This window comes from Eleutherodactylus coqui, chromosome 2 (assembly GCF_035609145.1).
Source record: "Eleutherodactylus coqui strain aEleCoq1 chromosome 2, aEleCoq1.hap1, whole genome shotgun sequence".
Classification (NCBI taxonomy): domain Eukaryota; kingdom Metazoa; phylum Chordata; class Amphibia; order Anura; family Eleutherodactylidae; genus Eleutherodactylus; species Eleutherodactylus coqui.
This window is the reverse complement of record NC_089838.1, coordinates 224030523-224053592: the sequence shown is the minus strand read 5'-3', so window position 1 is coordinate 224053592 and position 23070 is coordinate 224030523. Positions and strand designations below refer to the sequence as shown.

The 23070-nt window shown below is 43.1% G+C and overlaps 1 protein-coding gene across 1 annotated transcript in view; it reads left to right on the top strand.

Annotated features, from left to right (window-relative positions):
* The window catches only part of LIPC (lipase C, hepatic type), a 234169-nt gene that overhangs the window by 183815 nt on the left and 27284 nt on the right, over positions 1–23070 (top strand). The window contains exons 4-5 of the mRNA XM_066589963.1: positions 5150–5337; positions 16506–16685. Coding sequence (XP_066446060.1) covers positions 5150–5337; positions 16506–16685 — 368 coding nt within the window. The remainder of the gene's footprint in view (positions 1–5149; positions 5338–16505; positions 16686–23070) is intronic.

Here is a 23070-nt window from a genome sequence, read left to right as displayed (position 1 = left end):
GAAATCTGATGTGTCACTTTGACATAGAATAACTCCATAAATGCTTTGCATATGCAAGTGACTGTGACATTGTTTTTTGCCACATATTGTACTTCATTTAGGTGTTAAAAATAGACCGATACAATTTATGCAGATTTATTAAGAGCCAAAATTGGGAAAATTTTGAAATTAATCTTATTTTTTCCATATTTTCAATTGCAATATCTCAAATATGCGCAAGCATACTGTACAAATTTTTGATGAGATATATATTTCCATCTGTTTACTTTATTCTGGCCTCACATTGGAAAAAATTTCGATTTTTTTTTTTGTTTTTTTTTTTTAACCATTTGAGAGATGAACAAATTTAAAATTGAATATCAACATTTTGAGGAAGACTTTGTTTTCCTGCACGAAGCCAAGATTGAAAAGGCTCATAGGTGTCATAGTGATAGATACCCCTATAAATGACCCCATTTTAAAAACTACACCCCTTAATGTATTCACTGAGAGGTGTCATCAGTATTTTTACCCCACAATTTTTTTCAGGAATTAATACTATTTAGAGGAGAAAAAATAAAATTTCATATTTTTGCAAATACATCATTTTAAAGGCATTTTTTATAGTGCACATGAAAATGAGGATTTACACCACAAAATGGATACCCTTGTTTGTCCTGTGTTCAGAAACACACCCATTGTTGCCCTAATCTTATGTCCGTATGCACAATGTGGCAAAAACCGAAAGGAGCAGCCGGAGGCTTTCAAAATGGAAAATTTGCTTGAAGGCATTTTAGGCCCCATTGCCCACTTGTAGAGCTCTTGAGCGGCCAAAACGATAGACAACCCCCACAAATGACCCCATTTTGAAAACTAAACCCCTTAACGAATTAATCTAGTGGTGTACTGTGTATTTTGACCCCAAAGTATTTGAATTAATCTAAGCAAAGCAGAAGGAAAAAAATTACGATTTTCATTTTTTTTGGCAATTGTGTCAATTTTAAAACAGGTTTTTTTTGTACAGCACACATATGAATGAAGACTTTCACCTCAAAATGGATCCCTCTGTTTGTCCCGTGTTCCGCATCATACCCATTTTGGCCCCAATCTACTTACTGGACACATGGCTAGGCCTATAATGGCGGGAACACCCGTTGGATTTCAGGGCACAAGTGAATAAATTCCAGTCCTATTGACTCCCTAAAAATAATCCCCCCCTCCGTGCCTTTTTTGGCATTCCTTTAATCTTAGATAAAAGTAATAATGTAAACTGTGTGGTATGTCCGAAGACAGGGGTAATTACGGAGGCCCAGTTGGGATGGGCACATGGGGCAATTAAACTGGGTATCCCTCCTCCACCCTTGCTTTTTAGGGGGGGGGTTTCTTGGCCTCAGCGGCAGGGACAGGGTGTAGAAAGTGGTGCTCTGTGAGCCTTTGTACACTTGCTGAAGTGCAGCGGTCTCACACAGAAGGCGCTCAACAAGCTGCTCCTGGAACTGCAGAAAGGCGAGCGTTCCAGGGGCTTATTGTAAAATACATATTATAATTAGCAATTTGAATAACGCCGGGTTCACACAGCCATATGTAGAATCCGCTTGCGGAGCCCTGCAGCGGGTCCCAGCTGTGAGCCCATCTGTGGCCCTCCGTACGGCCGCGTAATGTACTGCACATAATTTCGTACTTACACAGGCGGTCATGCGCAGTACACAGTTTTTTGTTTGTATTCCCTGCGCCGTTGCTTAGCGATGATGTGGGTACCCGCAGCCCGTATACAATGTAGTTGCGTATGGGCTGCAGGTATATCCGTGAACTTGGAGCACAATGGGCTCTATGTTGCGGATATCTGCAGTAAAATAGAACCTACTGCATTCTGTTTTCTGCGAGTTGATTACGTAATTCCAACCCGCTAATGTGAGCGGAATTGTGTATGCGGAATCCGTAATTCCTATCCGATCGTGTAAGACTGGCCTAATTGTAGATGACTACCTTTTTATCACGTGACCGGGGACTGCTCAACGAGGCCACCGGTCACTGCTCCAGGCTCTCAGCGACCATTGGTAGCCGGGAGCAAGGAGATTTTAAATTTCCCAGGCCCTCCCTGGCTCCTGTGAATGTGTCTGGCATTTTGCCAGCGGTCGCATGCACAGAAGCCGGGAAGGTCCGTGGAGGAGGATCATGTCGGGGTTCAAATACGGAGGCCTCCAGTAAAAAGTTTCATCTCCTCTCACCAATCGCATCGGTGAGGGGAGATGCAACTTCGACTTTTTTTTTCCTTTTACATGATCACCGTTATCCATTGGATAACAGTGATCACGTGACTAGGAACCACTCACCGCAGCCCCCGATGACCTCTCCAGGCTCTCAGCTACCTTCGGTAGCAAGGAATAGGGAGATTTTAAATTTCCTGGGCAATCCTCGACTTTTGCGTATGCGTCCGCCAGGGTAAGGTCAGGGTAAGGTCCGTGGATAAAGATCCCATTGTGGGACAAATCTGGGGACCTTAGTTATGTAATTTCATCTCCCCACGTGGATACGATCCGTAAGGGGAGATGAAACTTTAACTTTTTAAACTTTTTATTTTTACTTTTTTTTAACTTTCCATGATCACTGTTATCCTATGATTTTCCTTCATCCTTTTCTGGGATCCATTCATTGTTCAGTCACTGGTGATGAAATAAATTATTGAAAACATTTGTCATTCCAAACATTAAATGAGTTTGACTAGCTCCAAGCATTTCTGTAATCAGGAATATTCTTGAGGCAATTGTCAATTCCCTTTCACCACTCTTCTTGGCAGCTCAAACAGGGGCAGATCCATTAAAATTGGTACATCTGCTGTCAGGTACACCAGACCTTTTAGAGTAAAGCTCAAGTTTTCAATTCAGAAAAAGAAACTGATATAATTGCATTCACCTACAAATGCAGGGTTGTCATTACTGTATAGTGCCTATGTAGCAATACCACAAAGTCCCCAAATAATATTGTTCTCAGTGACCAAATAATAGCTGCATACATACATTCATCTAATAACATGGCTTTACAATTTGTAAAAAATATCACTACATAAGCCTTTATGTCATATGTACTGCCTCTATAAGGAGTCACTGATGCGCTCTGTGCAACCACAAAGTTCACTCACCCCTATGGATGGCAGTGACGAAATGCAATGGGAAAATTATTATTTCAAAAAAAATTATTCCCATGGTAAAATTAATTTGGTATTGTAATTGAACTTCATGTATGATAGGTATGAAATACAAAATCTGAAAGTAGAGATGAGCGAGCATACTCGCTAAGGACAATTACTCGAGCGAGCATTGTCCTTAGCAAGTACCTGCCCACTAAGAAGAAAAGATTCAGGTGCCGGCGGGGGGCGGAGAGCGGCGGGGGAGAGCAGGGGGGAACAGAGGGGAGATCTCTCTCTCCCCCCCGTTTCCCCCTGCTCACTTCCGCAACTCATCGCTCACCCGTGCCGCCACCCAAATCTTTTCTTCCGAGCAAGCAGGTACTCGATAAGGACAATACTCGCTCGAGTAATTGTTCTTAGCGAGTATGCTTGCTCATCTCTATCTGAAAGGTATTTAACAATTAGTTTTATTAATTGCATATATTTAGGTTTTAAATGTTTATGCATTTTGTATTAATTGATACAAGCACAAACTGCAATTAGAGTTCCTCTTTAACCCTTAACACTAGAGATGAGCGAACGTACTCGGTAAGGGCGATTTCGCAATCGAGCACCGCGATTTTCGAGTACTTCACTACTCGGGTGAAAAGTACTCGGGTGCGCTGTGGGGCGGGGGGTTGCAGAGGGGAGTGGGGGTAGCAGCAGGGAACAGGGGGGAGCCCTCTCTCTCTCCCCCCCACTCCCCGCTGCAACCCCCCGCTCACCCACAGCGCACCCGAGTACTTTTCACCAGAGTAGTGAAGTACTCGAAAATCGCGGTGCTCGATTGCGAAATCGCCCTTACCGAGTACGTTCGCTCATCTCTACTTAACACTACAGCATGTAGGGTTACATCCTGGCTGCGGGGTACTTAATGCAACAGAATGTGCCAACTTACATCCTGTGTATGGCGTGGGATCAGAAACTGAGCTCGCACCATCCCACAGCTGGAGCCGACTATTACAGATAGACGATCTCTCACTGCAACAGCAGAGATACATAAGAAAAGCGATTCCCACTGTTAACCTGCTACAAGCTGCGACCTATGTAGATCTATATAGATACTAGCATCCTGGCTTACCATTGCCTATGATTGCTATTGTAAGCGTTAAGGCATTACAGTACAGAAGTCCTGCAATGCATTATCATAGCGATCATAGCTGTTATGGTTCAAGTCTCCTACAGGGACATAAAAAATGTAAAAAAAAATTAAATAGTGTATGAAAAAAATCATGAAAAAAACAACAAAAAAACTTTTTTGCGTACTTTTCTCTATTTGTATAAAAAGGTTTAAAAATTCCACATATTTGGTATCATCGTATTTGTAACAACCTGTACAATAATATAATACTAATCTTTATTTATATAGCGCCAACATATTCAGCATCGCTTACAATACAGGGGAAATAAATAAATTGAACACACCATTTATCCTTCATGGCAAGAACTGTAAAAAAAAAAAAACTGCGAAACTTCTAAAAAACAGAGGCAAAATGTTTATTTTGTTTGTTTTGCCCACCAAAACACGCAATAAAGGTGATTTTTAAAAAAACGTATGGACCCCAAAATGGAACCAATAAAAACGACATCTCGCAATGCAAAAAAGCAAGCCCCCATATGGCCATGTCGATGGTAAAATAAAAGTTATGGCTTTTGAAAAGTGGAGATGAAAATTCCCCCAAAAAGCGTTGCATCCTTTGGACCAAAATAGGCCATGTCTTTAAGGGGTTAAAATTAATTGTGAAAAAAAAAACTGTTTGAGCTTGAAGATATATAAATCACATTTTGATTTATACATTCAAGTATTCTATTGTTTTGAGTATTGTATGAATTGCATCTATGCGTTTTTTGGTTTTTGTTCTATAGCCAATAACACTCTTACATTGTTGTCATACACTTAGAATTAAAAGTATTCTACCAGCAGTAGACTACCTGCAGGATTAGACATTGTATGTTCCATTTTATTACAGTTTTCCTGTTGTTACCAACAATTTGTTTTCGTAGACTACAAAGAAGAAATTCGCAAAGCAGTACAAATCAAAAAGGATCCAAATACCGAGGCCAAGTTCTTGTTGTACAATGAAGGAATAGGCAATAATATGTGTCCAGTGTTAGTACATCGGGCTGAAACTCTAGAAAACTGTGCCTTCAATGCTACATTTCCCCTTGTTATGATAACACATGGATGGTCGGTACGTATTTCATTCTGCTTCAATGTTATTTTTTTATTTAAAACTGTATGAAATTGAAAGCCAGTCTAGGTGCAACTTCAGAAACCAGGAGACTCTGCAGCCAGCCTTATATTTCCCTTCTTATGGCCTCTGAAGAGAAAATATGATATTATATGCCAGCCGTTGAAATTGTTGGCTGACCATGGATAAGTTGAATTCGCCAGAGCCAAAGCCACTCTTTCTTAGAGCCTCTGTGATATCCATACACCTTAAGGCCTCATGTCCACGGGGAAAATTAGGCCCACCGCGGATCCTTCATGTAGAATCCGTAGCGGGTCCCTCCTGCCCCGCGGACATGAGGCCTAAAAATAAGAATAAACTCACCTGCTCCGGATGATGCGGTTCTTCCCTTCTTTGCGGCCGGATCTTCTTTCTTCGGCCCGGCGGATGTGCCCGGCACGCCGGCAGCGTGCCGCGCGCATGCGCCGGGCCCCTCCACTGGGCCGAAGAAAAAAGATCCGGCCACGAAGAAGGGAAGAACCGCATCGTCCGGAGCAGGTGAGTTTTAATTCTAGTACAGGTCTCCCGCGGTTTTGGATGGCTTCCATAGGTCTCAATAGAAGCCTGCGGGAGCCGTGCCCACGGGAGACCCGCACTAAAATGGCACATGGTCTGATTTTTTCCCGCACGCGTATCCGCGCCTGATGAGAAAAATGACATCCGCAGGTATTTAACTACCTGCGGGTGTCCAATGCATCCCTATGGGGCGCGGATCCGTGTGCGGGAGAAACGCTGTGGATTTTAACCCCGTGGACATGAGGCCTAATGGAGTATATTAGTGGAAGTGGAACATCTCTCATAAAGTAGAATTAATGTTCCTGTTCATGCAATAGCAGTTCCCTATGAACTGTAATCTGTTACGTATTGATGACTGGCATGTATCTTGTATTAACCTTATGTCTGGTGTATTTTCTCCTATGCGGTGACACTTTTTCAAGATTTGTCAAATTATTTTTGTCTCAAGTTGTAATGCTTAGATTGTGGGCTAAAGTTCAAATTGTTTTGTTTCAAGACAATGCCCTACTTTAATGTTGATTTGTTTAGATGTGTGAACTGCCATTGCAAAATGAAACTTAAATTAGATTGGTGGGATCCTGATCCTGAAATATTCCTTTAATATCTTCCCATATTTGGATATACATACTACTATGTCCTAATTGTGGTGCTCTGACCACAACAGGGCATAAAAGTATTTCCAGTGGATGTACACACTCCATCAGCAGTGGGTGCTTACTGTTATATAGAGCTGACCTCCTGCTGCAATAGACGATATTGGAGATAACTCAGATCCCAGTCATTTAACCTCTTGAATGCCATAGTCCATAGCAATCTTGAAGAGCCAACAAGTTATTATGACAGATGGGGGCTTCACAAAGATGTACAGGCCTGCCATGGCTATATGCAAAAGGCACAGCCTAACAAGATAACCTGTCAGCACATTACCAACAGACAATAATGCTTGCAAATACAAATGATTATAGAAGTGATCAACAGATTGCACTATGAAGTCCCCTAGTGGGAATAAAAGTTTTACAAAATAATGTTAGTTTATTTTATTTTTTTAAACTGTTCTAAGTTTTAAAAATAAGCTTTTTTTCAATTAAATCACTTTTTTATTCAAAAGATTTGTGTTTAACAATGCTGCTAAAGACATAATCTTGCATTTTCATATTCATATAACAACATATACAAAATCTTGCGTTTTCAGTTAAAATAACAAAATACCGGCCCGAGCCTTCGCTTCAGCAAGCTGTTTCGCCGCCGCCGCCGAGAGAAACAGCTTCCATGGGGAAGAAGAGGACACCGGAAGCCCCCAGGCAGCCGCTGAAGCCCCCGGCCCCGAGTATGGAGCGGTTTCTCCGCTCCCCAGGAGCTCCGCTACTGAGCGGCAAAAAAAAGATGGCGCCGCGCCGGCCGGCGCGGGTAACCGCCGGAGGAGAAGCAGCGCAGCCATGGGCACAGGAGGAAGAGGAGCCTCGGGCCGGACCATCGCAACTAGCAGAGGCGGGAGCCCGATCGGAGGGGGCAGCAGGAGACAGCAGTGAGGAGGAGGTATGGCCCCGGGCAGAAGACAGAGGAGCGGAGGGTCCGGCTGCGGAGGGGGGAGGGGGAGCCGGCGCTCCCAGCACACAGGAGAAAAACACAGCAGGGATAAACCCTCTAGGCATGCTGACAGCCAGCTCTCCCCAGGAAATGAGCCCTGCAGGGCAGCCTACATCCCCACAAGTACCCCCTAGAGAACCACAACAGGGAAGCCCAAAAGAACAAGGGCCCCAAACAATACAAAGGGAAAGGGGCACTGAAGAGAGGGGGAGAGATAAGGGGGAGCCAGGAAGCCGCCAAGAACTAGACCCTGGCGCTGCCCCCCTCCCGCAGAGACCCACACAAGGAGGGAAGGGAGCGGTGATCCACACCAAACCCGGGGAAACAGAGGGGAAAAGAGTAAATAAAAACAAAATACCTGAAAGCCCCCCTGCACAGCGCAGCAAAAGATCTTCAACCATACAAGCCCCAAGCAGCCCCGAAGCCCAACACGCTAGCCACAAAGGACCCCAGGCCCCACAAACAAATGATGAGGAATGGGACTGGAGAGCCCACCTGAAAGCAATTCCCACGAAAGGGGAGATGAATGAACTTCTACAGAAACTGGATGCAGCCCACAAGCAAGACATAGCAATCCTACAGAAAGACATCAGAGAAGTGGGGCAGAGAGTGGCGGAAGTTGAAGACGTACAAGAAGAGTTCCAAACCACTATAGTAGAACACGCGCATATTTTGGAAGCACAAGCGCACCAGATTGAAGAATTGACCAATCACATCGACGACATGGAAAATCGTCATAGGCGCAACAACCTTAGGGTTAGAGGCCTGTCTGAAGAGATAAACAACGACCAACTGGAGGACTGGATCACTGAGTTTTTCAATCACTTGCTGCAGAGACCGGCCGATTCCGCCTTAGAACTGGACAGAGTCCACCGAGCCCTGGGCCCGAAACCGGCAGATCCCGCCAGACCCAGGGACGTTCTCTGCAGAGTGCATTTTTATAGAGAAAAGGAGCAAATCCTACAGCGAACACGCATGCTGGACACTCTGCAGTTCAAGGGCTACTCGGTTAGTGCGTACCCAGACCTATCTAAGCGCACACTACAGCTACGCAGGGCCCTGAAGCCCCTCCTAAATGCTTTGAGAGAAAGAGACATTCCATATAGATGGGGGTTCCCCCTACAGCTTCACGCGAGAAAAGGAGGGAGATCGGCTGTATTTAGACACCTGGGAGACTTACCCAAATTTCTTGGGACCCTAGAGCTGCCACATATTGCAATACCGGACTGGCCCAAAATTGGTGAGATGCCGGTCCCCCCACCCAGAATGGAGTGGCAGAAAGCGGGGAAACCGCGAAGAGAACCCGGGAATGAACCTCTAAGAAATCAAGACAAAGGCTGAAAGAGGAGGCACAGAAGTCCTGAGGACTTATACACAGGAAGTCTGGTGTAACGAACTGACCAGACCAGCCTAATTAGGCCCCTCCATGTGTCCAGACTAACGGATAACGAAGATATGATACTATCCACCTTCTTGCATACCTGTTCTTCTCTTTCATTTCTCCCTTTATGTGATGCGGCAATAGACCCGGCGGCGGGCGAGATCAGTGCCATTAGCTACTTAATTTAATTTCTATATCTGTCATATTTCTACGTTTCTTCTCTTCTCTTCACCAAGCGAGGGCGAGGGCAGGGGCAGGCCTCCATTGGTGGTCTCCTCTCCCTCACCTAGAGTAGGCAGCTCTTAAGCTGCGCTTGAAGCTAGTTAATAGCGACTAATAGTGATTAGTGTTGAATAGTGAGGCCTTGCGAGAGGCCTGTAGATGTTTTATGTTTTTTGCCCCCCCCTTCCCCCCTGCCCCATGCTCTATCCTCCCCCCACTATCCCCAACCCCGTCCACCGTAAACCTCGCCTGAAGAATGTGACAAGTGACCTAACCAGTGTAGTCCATGGCTGACCTGACGATTGCCTCGTATAACGCCAAGGGGTTGAATATCCCCTCCAAGAGGGGTCAGATTTTATACCACATGCAAAAAAAAGGTAGGAAGGTGCTTCTCCTACAGGAGACCCACTTTAAAACAGACGAGATTCCTTCCTGCTCCACAAAGGCATTCCCTACCTGGTTTCGTAGCCCGAACCCGAACCGGAAGGCGGGAGGAGTATCTATTGCATTCCATAACTCGTTACAGATGCAACCCCTTGGCGTTCTACAGGACCCAGTAGGTAGATACCTATTTGTTAAAACAGAAATTTTTGGAAAGATGATAACTTTTGCAAATTTATACTTCCCGAACCAGGGACAGATATCTTTTGGCGTGACCACCCTGAGGGAGCTGGCGAGGTTCGCGGACGGCTCTACCATTGCTTTGGGAGGCGACTTTAATCTGGCTGTGGATCCGGAACAAGATACATCGTCAGGTAGGTCCTCTGTCTCACGGGCAGCAACAAGAACCCTAATGAGAGAACTAGGAGACATGCACCTAGTGGACATATGGCGCTTGCTACACCCGGGCGTCAGGGACTATACATTCCACTCAATCCCCCATAATAGTTACGGCAGGCTTGATTATGTATGGGTCTCACACGCTCTCCTAGACTACAGGCCTGTATGCGAATTCGGTCCATTTATCTGGTCCGATCACGCTCCGGTGTACGCTGACTTCAACGGATTTCAAAAAGACCTACGGGTTAGAACGTGGAAACTCAATGACAACATACTAAAAGACCCCCAATGTGTCCAAGAGATTAAAACAGCCATAGGCAATTTTGTACAAGACCACCAAAACGATAGCACACGGGCCCCAGTCAAATGGGAAGCATTGAAATGTGTCCTGAGAGGAACCATGATCTCCCAAGGGGCAAGGCTAAAAAAAGAGCGAACAAGGGAGTTGGGAGCCCTGCTAACGGCCCTACAGGAGAAAGAGACAGCCAACAAAAAAAAACCAAACGACGTAATCCGGGCAGAATTATCGACACTACGCCAGAAGATCCTGTCAATATTAGACCAGAGGACGCTGGCTCTGAGAGACAAGTTCCGTAGGGAAGCGTACGAGGCAGGGGATAAATGTGGAAGAAAGTTAGCTCGAACGTTACACCCCAGAACACCGATGACATTCGTACCCAAAATACAGAGAGCAGGGAGGACACCAGCGATCTCCACTAGGGACATCCTGGAAGAATTCCGCCTATACTACGAAAGACTTTATAACATAGAACAACCCCCACGGGCAGGAGATAGAGAAGGGGAGGAGGAAAGGACGTACCTAGAAAAACACGGCCCGGGCCCGCTAAAGTTAGAGGATACAGCAGCCTTGGAGGAGGACTTCACATGTGAAGAGGTAGAGGAGATAGTCGAAAATCTAAAGATAGGCAAAGCGCCAGGCCCGGATGGGTTTTCGGCCAGATTCTACAGAATCTTTGGAAAAGAATTGTCCCCCATGCTAACGCAGATGTTTAACGAGGTTTCTCAAGGGAGCCCTATTCCACCTCAGGCCCTCCAGGCGCATATAGTAGTAATCCCGAAGCCGGGGAAGGACACCACCTCCTGTGCAAACTATAGACCTATATCCCTGATAAACTTAGATGTCAAGATGTTAGCCAAACTCATAGCAAATAGACTCAGCAAGCACATCCCTGACTTGATACATAGAGAGCAGGTGGGATTTGTCCCTGGGAGGGAAGCCAGGGACAATACCATTAAAATGATCTCACTAATATCCAGGGCGAGAGCAGCAAATAAACCACTGTGCTTGCTGACAATAGACGCAGAAAAGGCGTTCGACAGGGTCAGGTGGAGGTTCTTGGAGGGGACCCTCCGTCAGATAGGCCTTGGCCAGAGAATGAGGGAATGGATTATGGCCTTATACAAGGGACCATCAGCCAGAGTTCGGGTGAATGGGACCCTTTCAGATTCCATCTCGATCAACAATGGAACTCGACAGGGGTGTCCCCTGTCACCCCTGTTGTACATCCTGTCCATGGAATCCCTGGCCAATGCCATCAGACAAAACGGGTCAGTCAGAGGACAGATGGAGGGCCCCTCTGAGCATAAGTTAGCACTTTTTGCGGACGACCTCCTCCTGTTCCTGTCGAACCCAAGAGTAGGACTGCCAGTGATAATGAAGGAATTCGAGAGATATGGGAGAGTAAGTAATTTTAAAGTTAACCTACAGAAATCGGAGATCCTAAATGTAACATTGGCCCAGACGGAGGTGGAGGCCCTCTCGGATTCTTTCCCCTTTAAGTGGAAGCCTTCGGCCATTAAGTATCTGGGGGTACTGATCCCAGCTGACCCTACACAGATATATGAACTAAACTTCCTCCCATACCTGGAGGGCCTGAGGGCGGAATTGAGCAAATGGAGCCCGCTTTACATATCGTGGACAGGACAGGGCGGATAAATGCAGTCAAGATGGACTCCCTCCCAAGGTTTCTGTATCTGTGCCAGACCCTCCCGGTAGCCCTGAACCGGCAATACCTTTCGAGTATCCGGTCATTAATCATTAAATTTGTATGGATGAACCGTAAATCTAGACTTAGCCACAGGCTACTAACAAGGCTCAAAGAAGAAGGGGGGCTGGGGCTCCCGGACTTTTCACTTTATTATAAGGCCTGTATGGCAAACTACATCCTCTCGCTACTACAAGCGAAAGCAACTAAATTATGGGTGGAAATGGAACATGCAGCCGACTCTAGGATAGCCCAGGGGGCTCCCTGGATACCTAGACAGTATCTTGAAGAGGTGGAAAGCCTCTCACCTTACCTTTTAAAGGTCCTCAAGAAATGGGGGATATGGGCCACAAGAGCAAGATTGATATCAATACCAGGCCCACTTACTCCACTGGTGGCCAATCCACAGTTCCCACCAGCGAGAGATAAGAATACAATCCTGTCCATCCCAGATTCTCCAATTCCTAGAGTCGTTAACGTAGTAAACCCGATGAAACCCCTGAGAGAGTTTTATGGTAACTCCAGTCCCCCCTCAGGAGCTTGGTTGAGCTACCTCCAAGTAAGGGGCTTTGTGGAGTCCCTGACGCCCGGGGAGTGTATCAAAAGACAGCTGACGCCATTTGAGGAGATGTGCATGTCGCCGGGGCCTACGGAGCACGGCATTTTGGTAATATACAAGTTGTTGCTGAACGGTGAGACAGGGGACTCCCTCCCAAACTACACGGGTCAGTGGGAGAAGGAGTTAGGGGTCAACTGCACTGCATCAGAATGGCAGAGGGCCTTCCTCATGTGCCACAAAAGCACCAGATACGGTAGATTACAGGAGCAGAATTTTAAGATCCTATCACGTTGGTATCGGACACCGTCAAGACTACACCAAATTGACAATAGAATACCGCCGATATGTTGGAGGTGCCAGAACGGTCCTGGGACAATGACCCACATTTGGTGGGATTGCCCCCCAGTCAGGACCCTATGGAGTAACGCGGAATTACTATACAACGACATGACCAGGTCTAGGGTGTCCATAACAGCGGAGATGGCCCTGCTCCTGATTCTGCCCGGTTCTATGGCTAGAGTGAAGGCTGACCTGTTGCGGCTGGTTATTCTAGCAGTGAGGATGTCGATACCTGATTTATGGAAGTCAGGATCTCCACCCACACGAATAATGTGGTCAGAGAAACTTAATATGTTAATGAGGTATGAGGAGGAAGGAGCAGAAAGCGAAAAGGAACGAACCGGGATGCATAACCTATGGAGCCCGTGGATATCGATGAGAGCCTCAGACACGTTCAAAACCTGGCTGGAAACAGGTCAACTCGAAGAGTGAGAACACCAATACAAAAAGGCAAGGAGGTGAACTACCCCCTAAAACCCACCTCTCCCTACCCCCTCTCTCCTAACCTTACCCGTTCTCTATACCCCCCCTGTTAGTTAGTTATAGTGTGTATAACATTTGAGTCAAGTTTTATTTAACATTGATATATGATGCAGATGAAGATGATCTAATTATTCTAATTATTTTCATTGTGCAAGAGGAAGTGAAGCAACGTCACAGGTTAAGATAGACCAATGTTTATTGTAATGCATCATATTGGTTTAATATGTAAAATCAATAAATTTAATTGAATCCAAAATAACAAAATACCGTTATCAACTTAGCTTTACCAGATTTCACAACATTCTGATTTATAGTAATTACTGCTTTGGTTACAATACTAAGTTTAGACACAATCTTATTGTGTTCATAAGGCCTTAGTCAGACGGGCGTTTTTTCGCGCGATTTGCGGATCGCATGACGGATGCGCATCCGCAAATCGCGTGACCGGTGCGCGCAAGTCGCCCGCAAATCGTCCGAAAATCTGCTCCTAGCCGCGTTTCATCAGAAACGGGCCGGAGCTGTCCAGCGCATTGCATTCAATGGAGACGGCAATACAGCCGTCTCCATTGAAAGCAATGCGCTGCGGGCGAGCCCGGGATGAATTGTCGGTAAGGGCTTAAATATATAAGCCCTTCCCTGCAATTCATCCTAAAATGTGTAAAAATAAAAAAAAATTGTATACTCACCTTCTGCCGGCAGCCGGAGCTCCGCGCGGCCGTCCTGCAGTGGGTGTGAAGGGGGTGTGAGTCAGACCTGCCCCCTGATTGGCTCAGCGCTGAGCCAATCAGAGGCATGCCTCACTCACACCCATTCATGAATTCATGAATGGATGTGAGTCAGACCTGCCCCTGATTGGCTCAGCGCTGAGAGGCAGCAGTCACTCACCCATTCATGAATGGGTGTGTGAGTGTTTTCAGCCTCTGATTGGTCAGGGCTGTGACCAATCAGAGGCAGATCATTCAGCAGGCGGGGATTTTAAGGCCCCGCCGGCTGAATAGTGCCAAGATGCAGTTCAGGAGAACTGATAGCGGCCACGGCTGGACTCCGTCTGCAGCGGAAAGGTGAGTATACAATTTTTTTTTATTTTAACACATTTTAGGATAAATTGCCGGGAAGGGCTTATATATTTAACCCCTTCCCGACAATTCACCCCGCGCACGCCGGCAGCCCATTGCTTTCAATGGAGCGGCTGTATTGCCGCTCCATTGAATTCAATGGGCAAACATCGTTCTTCTCTGCCACAGCTGTTACAGCTGTGGCAGAGAAGAATGATTTGTCTTCTATATGTTCTCAATGGGGTCGGCGCTGCTGCCGCCGGCCCCGTTGAGCGCATATACAGAAGAGAACAGGAATCGCAGATCGCAGATAGGTGCGATCTGCGATTTTTTGTTCTATAATTTATCGGACGAGCGCATAAAAAGCGCTCATGTGTCCGATACCATTGCAAAGCAATGGTTTTAAAAAATCGCCGGACGCATGCGCATGCGCAAATCGCGGCTAAAAACGCCTGTCTGACTAAGGCCTAAGTGATTATCATAGTTACAGAAAAGCAAAATAAGGAATCTTTGCAAGAACTGGGAATACCATTTTCTCTCGTCTCTGTGACCTCACAAGCCACTCTAATTCACCTACCAGACTAACTTTCTGACACCCACTCGCTCCTCCCAACCTAAGAGTGGGCTTCGCAAAACCAGGAAGGCTGCAGATTCACAGCATACCTTGCAGGGAAAAAAAGGGGAAACAAGAGAGAAACTAATATAAACTAGCCAAAGAATAGTAGGGGGAGGGGGTGGAGAAAAAGGAGAGGTGGGGGAAATGGGGTTGAGGGGGCGGGGAGGGGGTCCCAGAAAGAAAAAGTTTTTTTTTGTTTTTTGTTTAAACTCCTGAATATAGCGCATTTTTAAGGAGATAGCGCCAACCTTAAAGTAAGAATAAAGCATCATAAAGTATGTGGAGTTCATTTTGTTGGCTATCGTAGGTATCACATGGGGTGTATTATGAGTATTTTTTCCAGGGTGTCCATATTTTAAGAAATGATATGTTTGATAAATTAGACCCACCGAGCAATTCTTCAAATACATAAATTTTATTTAACTTATCCTTCCACATATCTATAGATAAAATGTTTGTTTTTCCCCAAAAGGGGGATTAATGCTTTAGCTGCCGCGATCATATAAGAGACTAGCCTGTCTTTTAGCGATTTGTAGGACGTATGAGGTCTACTAAGAATAATTGTGTCAGGGAATAACTATGTTTTTCCTGAGTACAATGCCCATTTCCCTCTCTACCTCTGCTACATCTGCCACATCTGTGCCACATGCAGCAGAGGAATTCTTCAATTCTCTACCGCAGCTGTCACACATGTCAGCTGCGGTAGAGGATTCTGCTGCCGGCAATTGATTTCAGGGAAGGGCTTTAAATATAAGTCCTTCCCTGAAAATCAAGTAAAAGTGGTTTAAAAAACAAAAAAATAGATACTCACCTCCCTTCAGCTGACGGGGCTCAGTCGTGTCTTCTCCTGCTGTCCCCTGTACTGTGGTGCTGATCTATCAGCAGGCAGGGATTTAAGATTGATTTGAGGGGATTTGAGGTGCTCAGCCAATCACAGGCAGCTCTTGCCCGTCATTCATTCGGAATGCATTGTTGCAAATAGAAGCGCGTTTTTGTGCGTGCGTATGTACGCACAAAAACACGCTTGTGTGAACGCACCCTAAATGTTTAGTTTTCTGGGATAAATTATCTTTTTGCTCTGATATTGTAACCACTCACTTATATCAATGTTACAGCAATCACACATAGAAATTTTCATTGGATTCCAACAACTCTTTCTAGTTGCTTGATTTTTTTGACAATGAGTGTATATCACCACAATCGTAAAAGCCTTGTAAAATAGTAAACGTTTCATTTATACCACATGGTGAACACCTTTAAAAAAATTGCAACAGTGACAGAATGGTTGTTGTTCCCCCCAGAGTTCATAAAAGATAGTCAAATAGGAACCCAAAATGCTGAAAAAGTAAACTCACCCAGCAGAAAACAAGATCCATGCAGCTACATAAATGAAAAAATTATAAAACATGGCTTTCTGAATGCGGCAACACAAAAAGGAAAAAATTCATTCAGTCCTTAGTATAAAATGTGGAAGTTGCTTTAGATATTATGTACTGTACATTTGCAATATATATTGTAATGAAGAAGATTTGCATAATAAAGATCATTATCATTCATAACACTTTTGCTATGTGGTTTGTTTTAGATTGATGGAAATCTGGAAGCTTGGATTCCAAAGATGGCATCCACATTCAAATCCAGCAAAAGGCAAATAAATGTCATCATCGTGGACTGGCTCTCCTCTGCCCATGCACATTATGCAGTTGCAGTACAGAACGCTCGATATATTGGTCTAGAGATAGCAGAATTCCTGGAATGGCTTGAAGTAAGATTAACATTGGGTGGGAAAAGGTATCAGGTTTGCAAATTCCAGTGTAAGCAACATGTAGTAGAACATAAATAAGTTAAAAGCGTACAACTAAATTGACAAAAGGGGTAAGAGAGGTCTCTTGCGTTGAAAGAAAAGTTGGTTTCAGTTCAAGAGTTTTATGAAGACATAAAGATCCAACTTCCTGGCACACAGCCAAATCGCCGGGCCATTGCACAGACACTGTTGGAGAGTGAGACTTTCTTGACTTGGGTCATAAACTCAATTCCCAATGCTATTCACACACAGTACATGAACTTTAGATTGACTTAAAGTTGTTTGTACTAACCTGACTGGTAATTTTGTATATATATATTCAAGGTAAAAGGGTTTAGAGGAAAAATTATGGCAATTTCAAGCATTATTATGTCTTTTATTAACAACTAGATCCTCAACTGCCCTTAAAGGGGTATTCAGGCAATTCATAGTGAAAGTTATATGCTTCATAAGATGATAACATGTAATTTTGCAATTTAATGTTATATCTTGTTTTACAAAGCTGCAATGATATTCCTTTACCCCACTTATTACTCCATTGGTATCCAATGATTACAACCTGTATTACTGGTCAGGCAGGCTCAGTGCCTTCAAATTCTCCAATGACAACACAGTTTGTACAGTTATGAATGCACATTCCTTATTTTAAATAGTAATATAGAAAACTGAAGCTTACTAGAAAGCAGTGGTGGGAATAAAAGCTACTGGATTTTAGTTTGAGGATTTAGATCAGTGTTTGGAATAATGGGAACAAGTGAAAAAGTTAGGGAAATTTTGAAAATTTTGCACAGTCTCCACAATACCCCTTTAAGTATCAGACTATCGCTTATTTTCAAATTAGGGTCAAGGCCCTTTTACATGGAGCGATTATCATTCATACGAGCAAAAGTGAAAGATAATCGTTCATTATAAATGGAGCCAACAATCGAATGAACAATAAATCATTCTCTTTTCATTCATCGTTCATTTTATGCAGGCATAAAAATCATCGTTGGCTCATTGGCTAATTGTATGTTTTAAATACTGATCATTCAGTCCTTCTCAGTCACTTATACAGTGAATGTGCATGCCAGAACCATTTCTCATTTGAACCAGCCAACAATGTATCTGCCTGTATAAACAGGCTGCCAGAGCGAATGAGCAAACTTTGACATTGTTCACTTGTTCAAACACTGAATCATTTGGTGTAAACGGACCCTTATGTCAAAGAAATAGTAATTGATCCAACCTTAAAACATTGCATCAATTTACTGACAATAAGTATATGCTAATTCTAAGGAAAGGTCTGTCCTTGGATCCATTATAATACAGTCCTTGGATCCAGTAGAATTCTACAGAAATAATCTCTATAGAAGTCATGGTTCAAATGATGAGATTGATTAATACAAGTCTTATAAACTGTACCTTTAAGGTGGATTTAGCAAGAATGCAGTTTTCCATTAGGCAGTGATTATTTGGTTCTTTTACATGAGCTAATCTGTACTAATGATAAAATTGGTTGGAAAGTACTGCATAAGATAAGTTACACAGGTAGTCAAGGAAATATGAAAAAGTCACTATTATTATTGCTGAAGATTAATCCGTCTGCCTAGTTGTCACTCACTGAGCTAGTATCTTGTCATTCATGTCATTTACAATAATATGCTGTCACTTCAGCAGATGGAGCTGAGGCTTTGGCTGAGGAATCATTTTGCAGAATTTTGAATACCAATGATCAAGCCTCATCTGTTTATATATATATATATATACACTACCGTTCAAAAGTTTGGGGTCACCCAAACAATTTTGTGTTTTCCATGAAAAGTCACACTTATTCACCACCATGCGTTGTGAAATGAATAGAAAATAGAGTCAAGACATTGACAAGGTTAGAAATAATGATTTGTATTTGAAATAACATTGTTTTTACATCAAACTTTGCTTTCGTCAAAGAATCTTCCTTTTGCAGCAATTACAGCATTGCACACCTTTGACATTCTAGCTGTTAATTTGTTGAGGTAAGCTTGTGAAATTGCACCCCACGCTTCTAGAAGCATCTCCCACAAGTTGGATTGGTTGGATGGGCACTTCTGGCGTACCATACGGTCAAGCTGCTCCCACAACAGCTCAATGGGGTTCAGATCTGGTGACTGCGCTGGCCACTCCATTACCGATAGAATACCAGCTGCCTGCTTCTGCTGTAAATAGTTCTTGCACAATTTGGAGGTGTGTTTAGGGTCATTGTCCTGTTGTAGGATGAAATTGGTTCCAATCAAGCGCTGTCCACTGGGTATGGCATGGCGTTGCAAAATGGAGTGATAGCCTTCCTTATTCAGAATCCCTTTTACCCTGTACAAATCTCCCACCTTACCAGCACCAAAGCAACCCCAGACCATCACATTACCTCCACCATGCTTAACAGATGGCGTCAGGCATTCTTCCAGCATCTTTTCATTTGTTCTGCGTCTCACAAACGTTCTTCTTTGTGATCCAAACACCTCAAACTTGGATTCATCCGTCCACAACACTTTTTTCCAGTCTTCCTCTGTCCAATGTCTGTGTTCTTTTGCCCATCTTAATCTTTTTTCTTTTATTGGCCAGTCTCAGATATGGCTTTTTCTTTGCCACTCTGCCCTGAAGCCCAAAATCCCGCAGCCGCCTCTTCACTGTAGATGTTGATACTGGTGTTTTGTGGGTACTATTTAATGAAGATGCCAGTTGGGTACCTGTGAGGCGTCTGTTTCTCAAACTAGAGACTCTAATGTGCTTATCTTCTTGCTTAGTTGTGCAACGCGGCCTCCCACTTCTTTTTCTACTCTGGTTAGAGCCTGTTTGTGCTGTCCTCTGAAGGGAGTAGTACACACCGTTGTAGGAAATCTTCAATTTCTTAGCAATTTCTCGCATGGAATAGCCTTCATTTCTAAGAACAAGAATAGACTGTCGAGTTTCAGATGAAAGTTCTCTTTTTCTGGCCATTTTGAGCGTTTAATTGACCCCACAAATGTGATGCTCCAGAAACTCAATCTGCTCACAGGAAGGTCAGTTTTGTAGCTTCTGTAACGAGCTAGACTGTTTTCAGATGTGTGAACATGATTGCACAAGGGTTTTCTAATCATCAATTAGCCTTCTGAGCCAATGAGCAAACACATTGTACCATTAGAACACTGGAGTGATAGTTGCTGGAAATGGGCCTCTATTCACCTTTGTAGATTTTGCACAAAAAACCAGGCATTTGCAGCTAGAATAGTCATTTACCACATTAGCAATGTATAGAGTGCATTTGTTTAAAGTTAGGACTAGTTTAAAGTTATCTTCATTGAAAAGTACAGTGCTTTTCCTTCAAAAATAAGGACATTTCAATGTGACTCCAAACTTTTGAACGGTAGTGTATATATATATATATATATATATATATATATATATTACTGTTTTCTTGTACATATAAAGATATGGAGGTCATTTATTCTTACAGTATAGAGCAATACAGAACTAGTGCAAAAGGGTGATACTATTAGAGATTCTCAAATGTATCTATGTCTAAAGCCCCATTTACACGGGATGATTGTCGGGAAGTGATGCCTGACACTCATCCCTGCATGTACTCTCTCCATTACTGTCACACAGGAGCGAGTATCACTGGCTCGCAGCAGGCTGGCTGGAGGAGATTTCTCTCCTCGCTCTCCCCCACCCCTCTTCATTCACTTTAGCAGCGGACATTCAGTACTGAACGGCTGCTGTTTACACTGAACGATCATCATTCAGGATTTTAAGCTGCATAAAATCCTGACCGATGATTGTTCAGTGTAAATAACAACCATTCAGCCATATCATTTGCCCAACAGTTGTCCTGTGTAAATGGGGCTCTACTCTGATATTTGCCTTTATACAAGGAGTGACCCCCATTCTTTCTGGGTTTAATCATTATTATAGGCTATTTCTTAAGCAAACTATACACCCTTTATATACATTATTAAACCTCCATGATAGCCTCCATCATAAAATACCTCACAAGCTAGGATAAACACAAATCTTAAGAATCAACGGGCAAAACACACGCTGGGGAAGTGAGATCCTTCATATAGTTATAAGAAAAAATAAATTAACCTGGCTTTCTGCATTGATAACTTTTAATATGTAGTCTGATGGATGAAGTCCCAATTAAAGACAAACACAATCCATCTAGACTAATAACACACAAATATGGACCATATTTTTAATTTATAAGACGCATAGTATGTAACTCGAACATATTAACAATTTGATCATACAAAAAAAAATACTAATCTAACGATCAAGTCATGGAGCTAGTATATATATATATATATATATATATATATATATATATATATATAGGCAGTTAGAGCATATAAGATTTTTGCATATAGCAAACTTTACTTTGTATGCAAACTTCCCAATTTTTCATAAATTTCCCCTTTTTATTTGAGGCGCAAGAATGGATATATGCGAACCAGCTGTTGCTGTTTACAGCTCTAATTATATCATTTATAGAAGGTGTACAATCACCGTTCCAGAGTTGAGCGATGGAAATCCTGGTAGCTACTAGAATATAAAGGGGGTGCGAATATTGTAAGGTAATTGATTGGAGTCTAGGTTTAGTAAAGCTATAGCTGGATTGGGGGATATTTGTATACCGCATAAAGTGGACATTAATTGGTTCCACTAACCTGAGATGTAAGGACAGTTCCACCATAAATGTATTAGAGTTCCTTCTGGTGATCCACATCTCCAGCAACATTCAGAGAAGTGTGGTGATAATTTGTTGAGTTTCTGGGGTGTAAGATAAAATTTTTCATAAATTTTCCAAGTGATTTGTACATCTGGATATCGCTGAAACAGAAGAACAACTGTTTATCCATTGTTTATCTATTATTGGGATTTGCAAATCTGTCTTCCATTTCTCTTTTAAAGAAGCTAGTAGGTCTTGTATACTAGAAACCAGAATTTGGTAACATACAGATATTCCTTTATTGGATCCTTGAGAGGAATTCAACGAGGCCTCTAATCTCGATGGGACATTAATTCTTGTAGGGGAAGGTGATTTTTGTAGTAAGTGAAAAATATGGTATTTTATTGAGAACATTGAGTAAACACCCACAAGGCAAGGAGAATACGTGAACCCTCAGATTTAACAAACTGTAGTTCACCCTTTAGCAGCTATAGCATCCATCAAATGTTTCCTGCAGCTGCAAATAAGATCTGAACAATGTTGAGGAGGAATCTTGGACCATTTCTCCTTGCAAATGTATTTCAGTTTATTAATATTTCTGGGATGCACTCTTAAGGTCACGCCATAGCATCTTGATAGGATTAAGTTCAAGACTCTGACTTGCTAATTCAAAGACCGAAATAATCATCTTTTTCAGCCATTCTTTAGTCAATTTAATTATGTGCTTTGGACCATTTGCCTGTAAAATATTTTGATACACCTTGGAATTCATTGAACCTTCAGTGACAGCAAGATGTCCAGGACCTGATGTAGCAAAGCTTCTCTATAGTACATCTTCTGTGGTCTTCTGATAGTAGTTTGCATCAAAGTAGGGTTCACGCTAACCAATCCTTCTTGAAAAGAACGGATTTGTGAGTAAAAAGGCTTTCTATGTCTTTTATTAATTGTCAATCTCATGTGAAACCTATACTTTCTTCAATCTCCAACCTTTTGCTAATTAGCAACATGGTAGGTAAAGCCAATCCAGTTCAGCCTATTACACCCCAATGTTGATCCAGAGGAAGGCAAAGAAAAAAACATTTAAGGGACAAAATGCCTCCCTGACTCCAGTTTGGCAGTCAGAATAATCACTGCATCAACAACCCCTTTTGAAATTATTAATGATTATATTATATACAGTATTTTTTTGCTCTATAAGACGCACCAGACGATAAGACACACACACGTTTTAGAGGCGGAAAATAGGGAAAAAATATTTTGATCTCACCCAGGGACAGTGCAGGGGATAATACCGGGTGATGGAGCAGAAGGAACAGCAGAGCTCTGAAACACTAGTTCTGTCATGTCTCTTTTTAGATTTTTTTTCGAATTGTGTATTGTTAAATATTTAAAAGCTACTTGAAATAAGCAATAGATTATATAAAAAGAATAGAATTCGTAGATGGTATATCCCTTATATTCATGCCTAGTGTTAAGTGAACTGAACCAGTAAAGCCACAGGCCCCCCTTTGCTAAAAGTTCGGTTCAGCACAACTCCAAACTGAGCTTTTAGCAAAGTTCTACCCGAAACAGGGATCTAGTAGTTCAGTTTGCTCAACACTAGTCTGAAACACTGATGTATAACACTAAGAGCTATAAAAGCTCTGTATAACACTCTCAAAAACATGGTGAACCGGACAT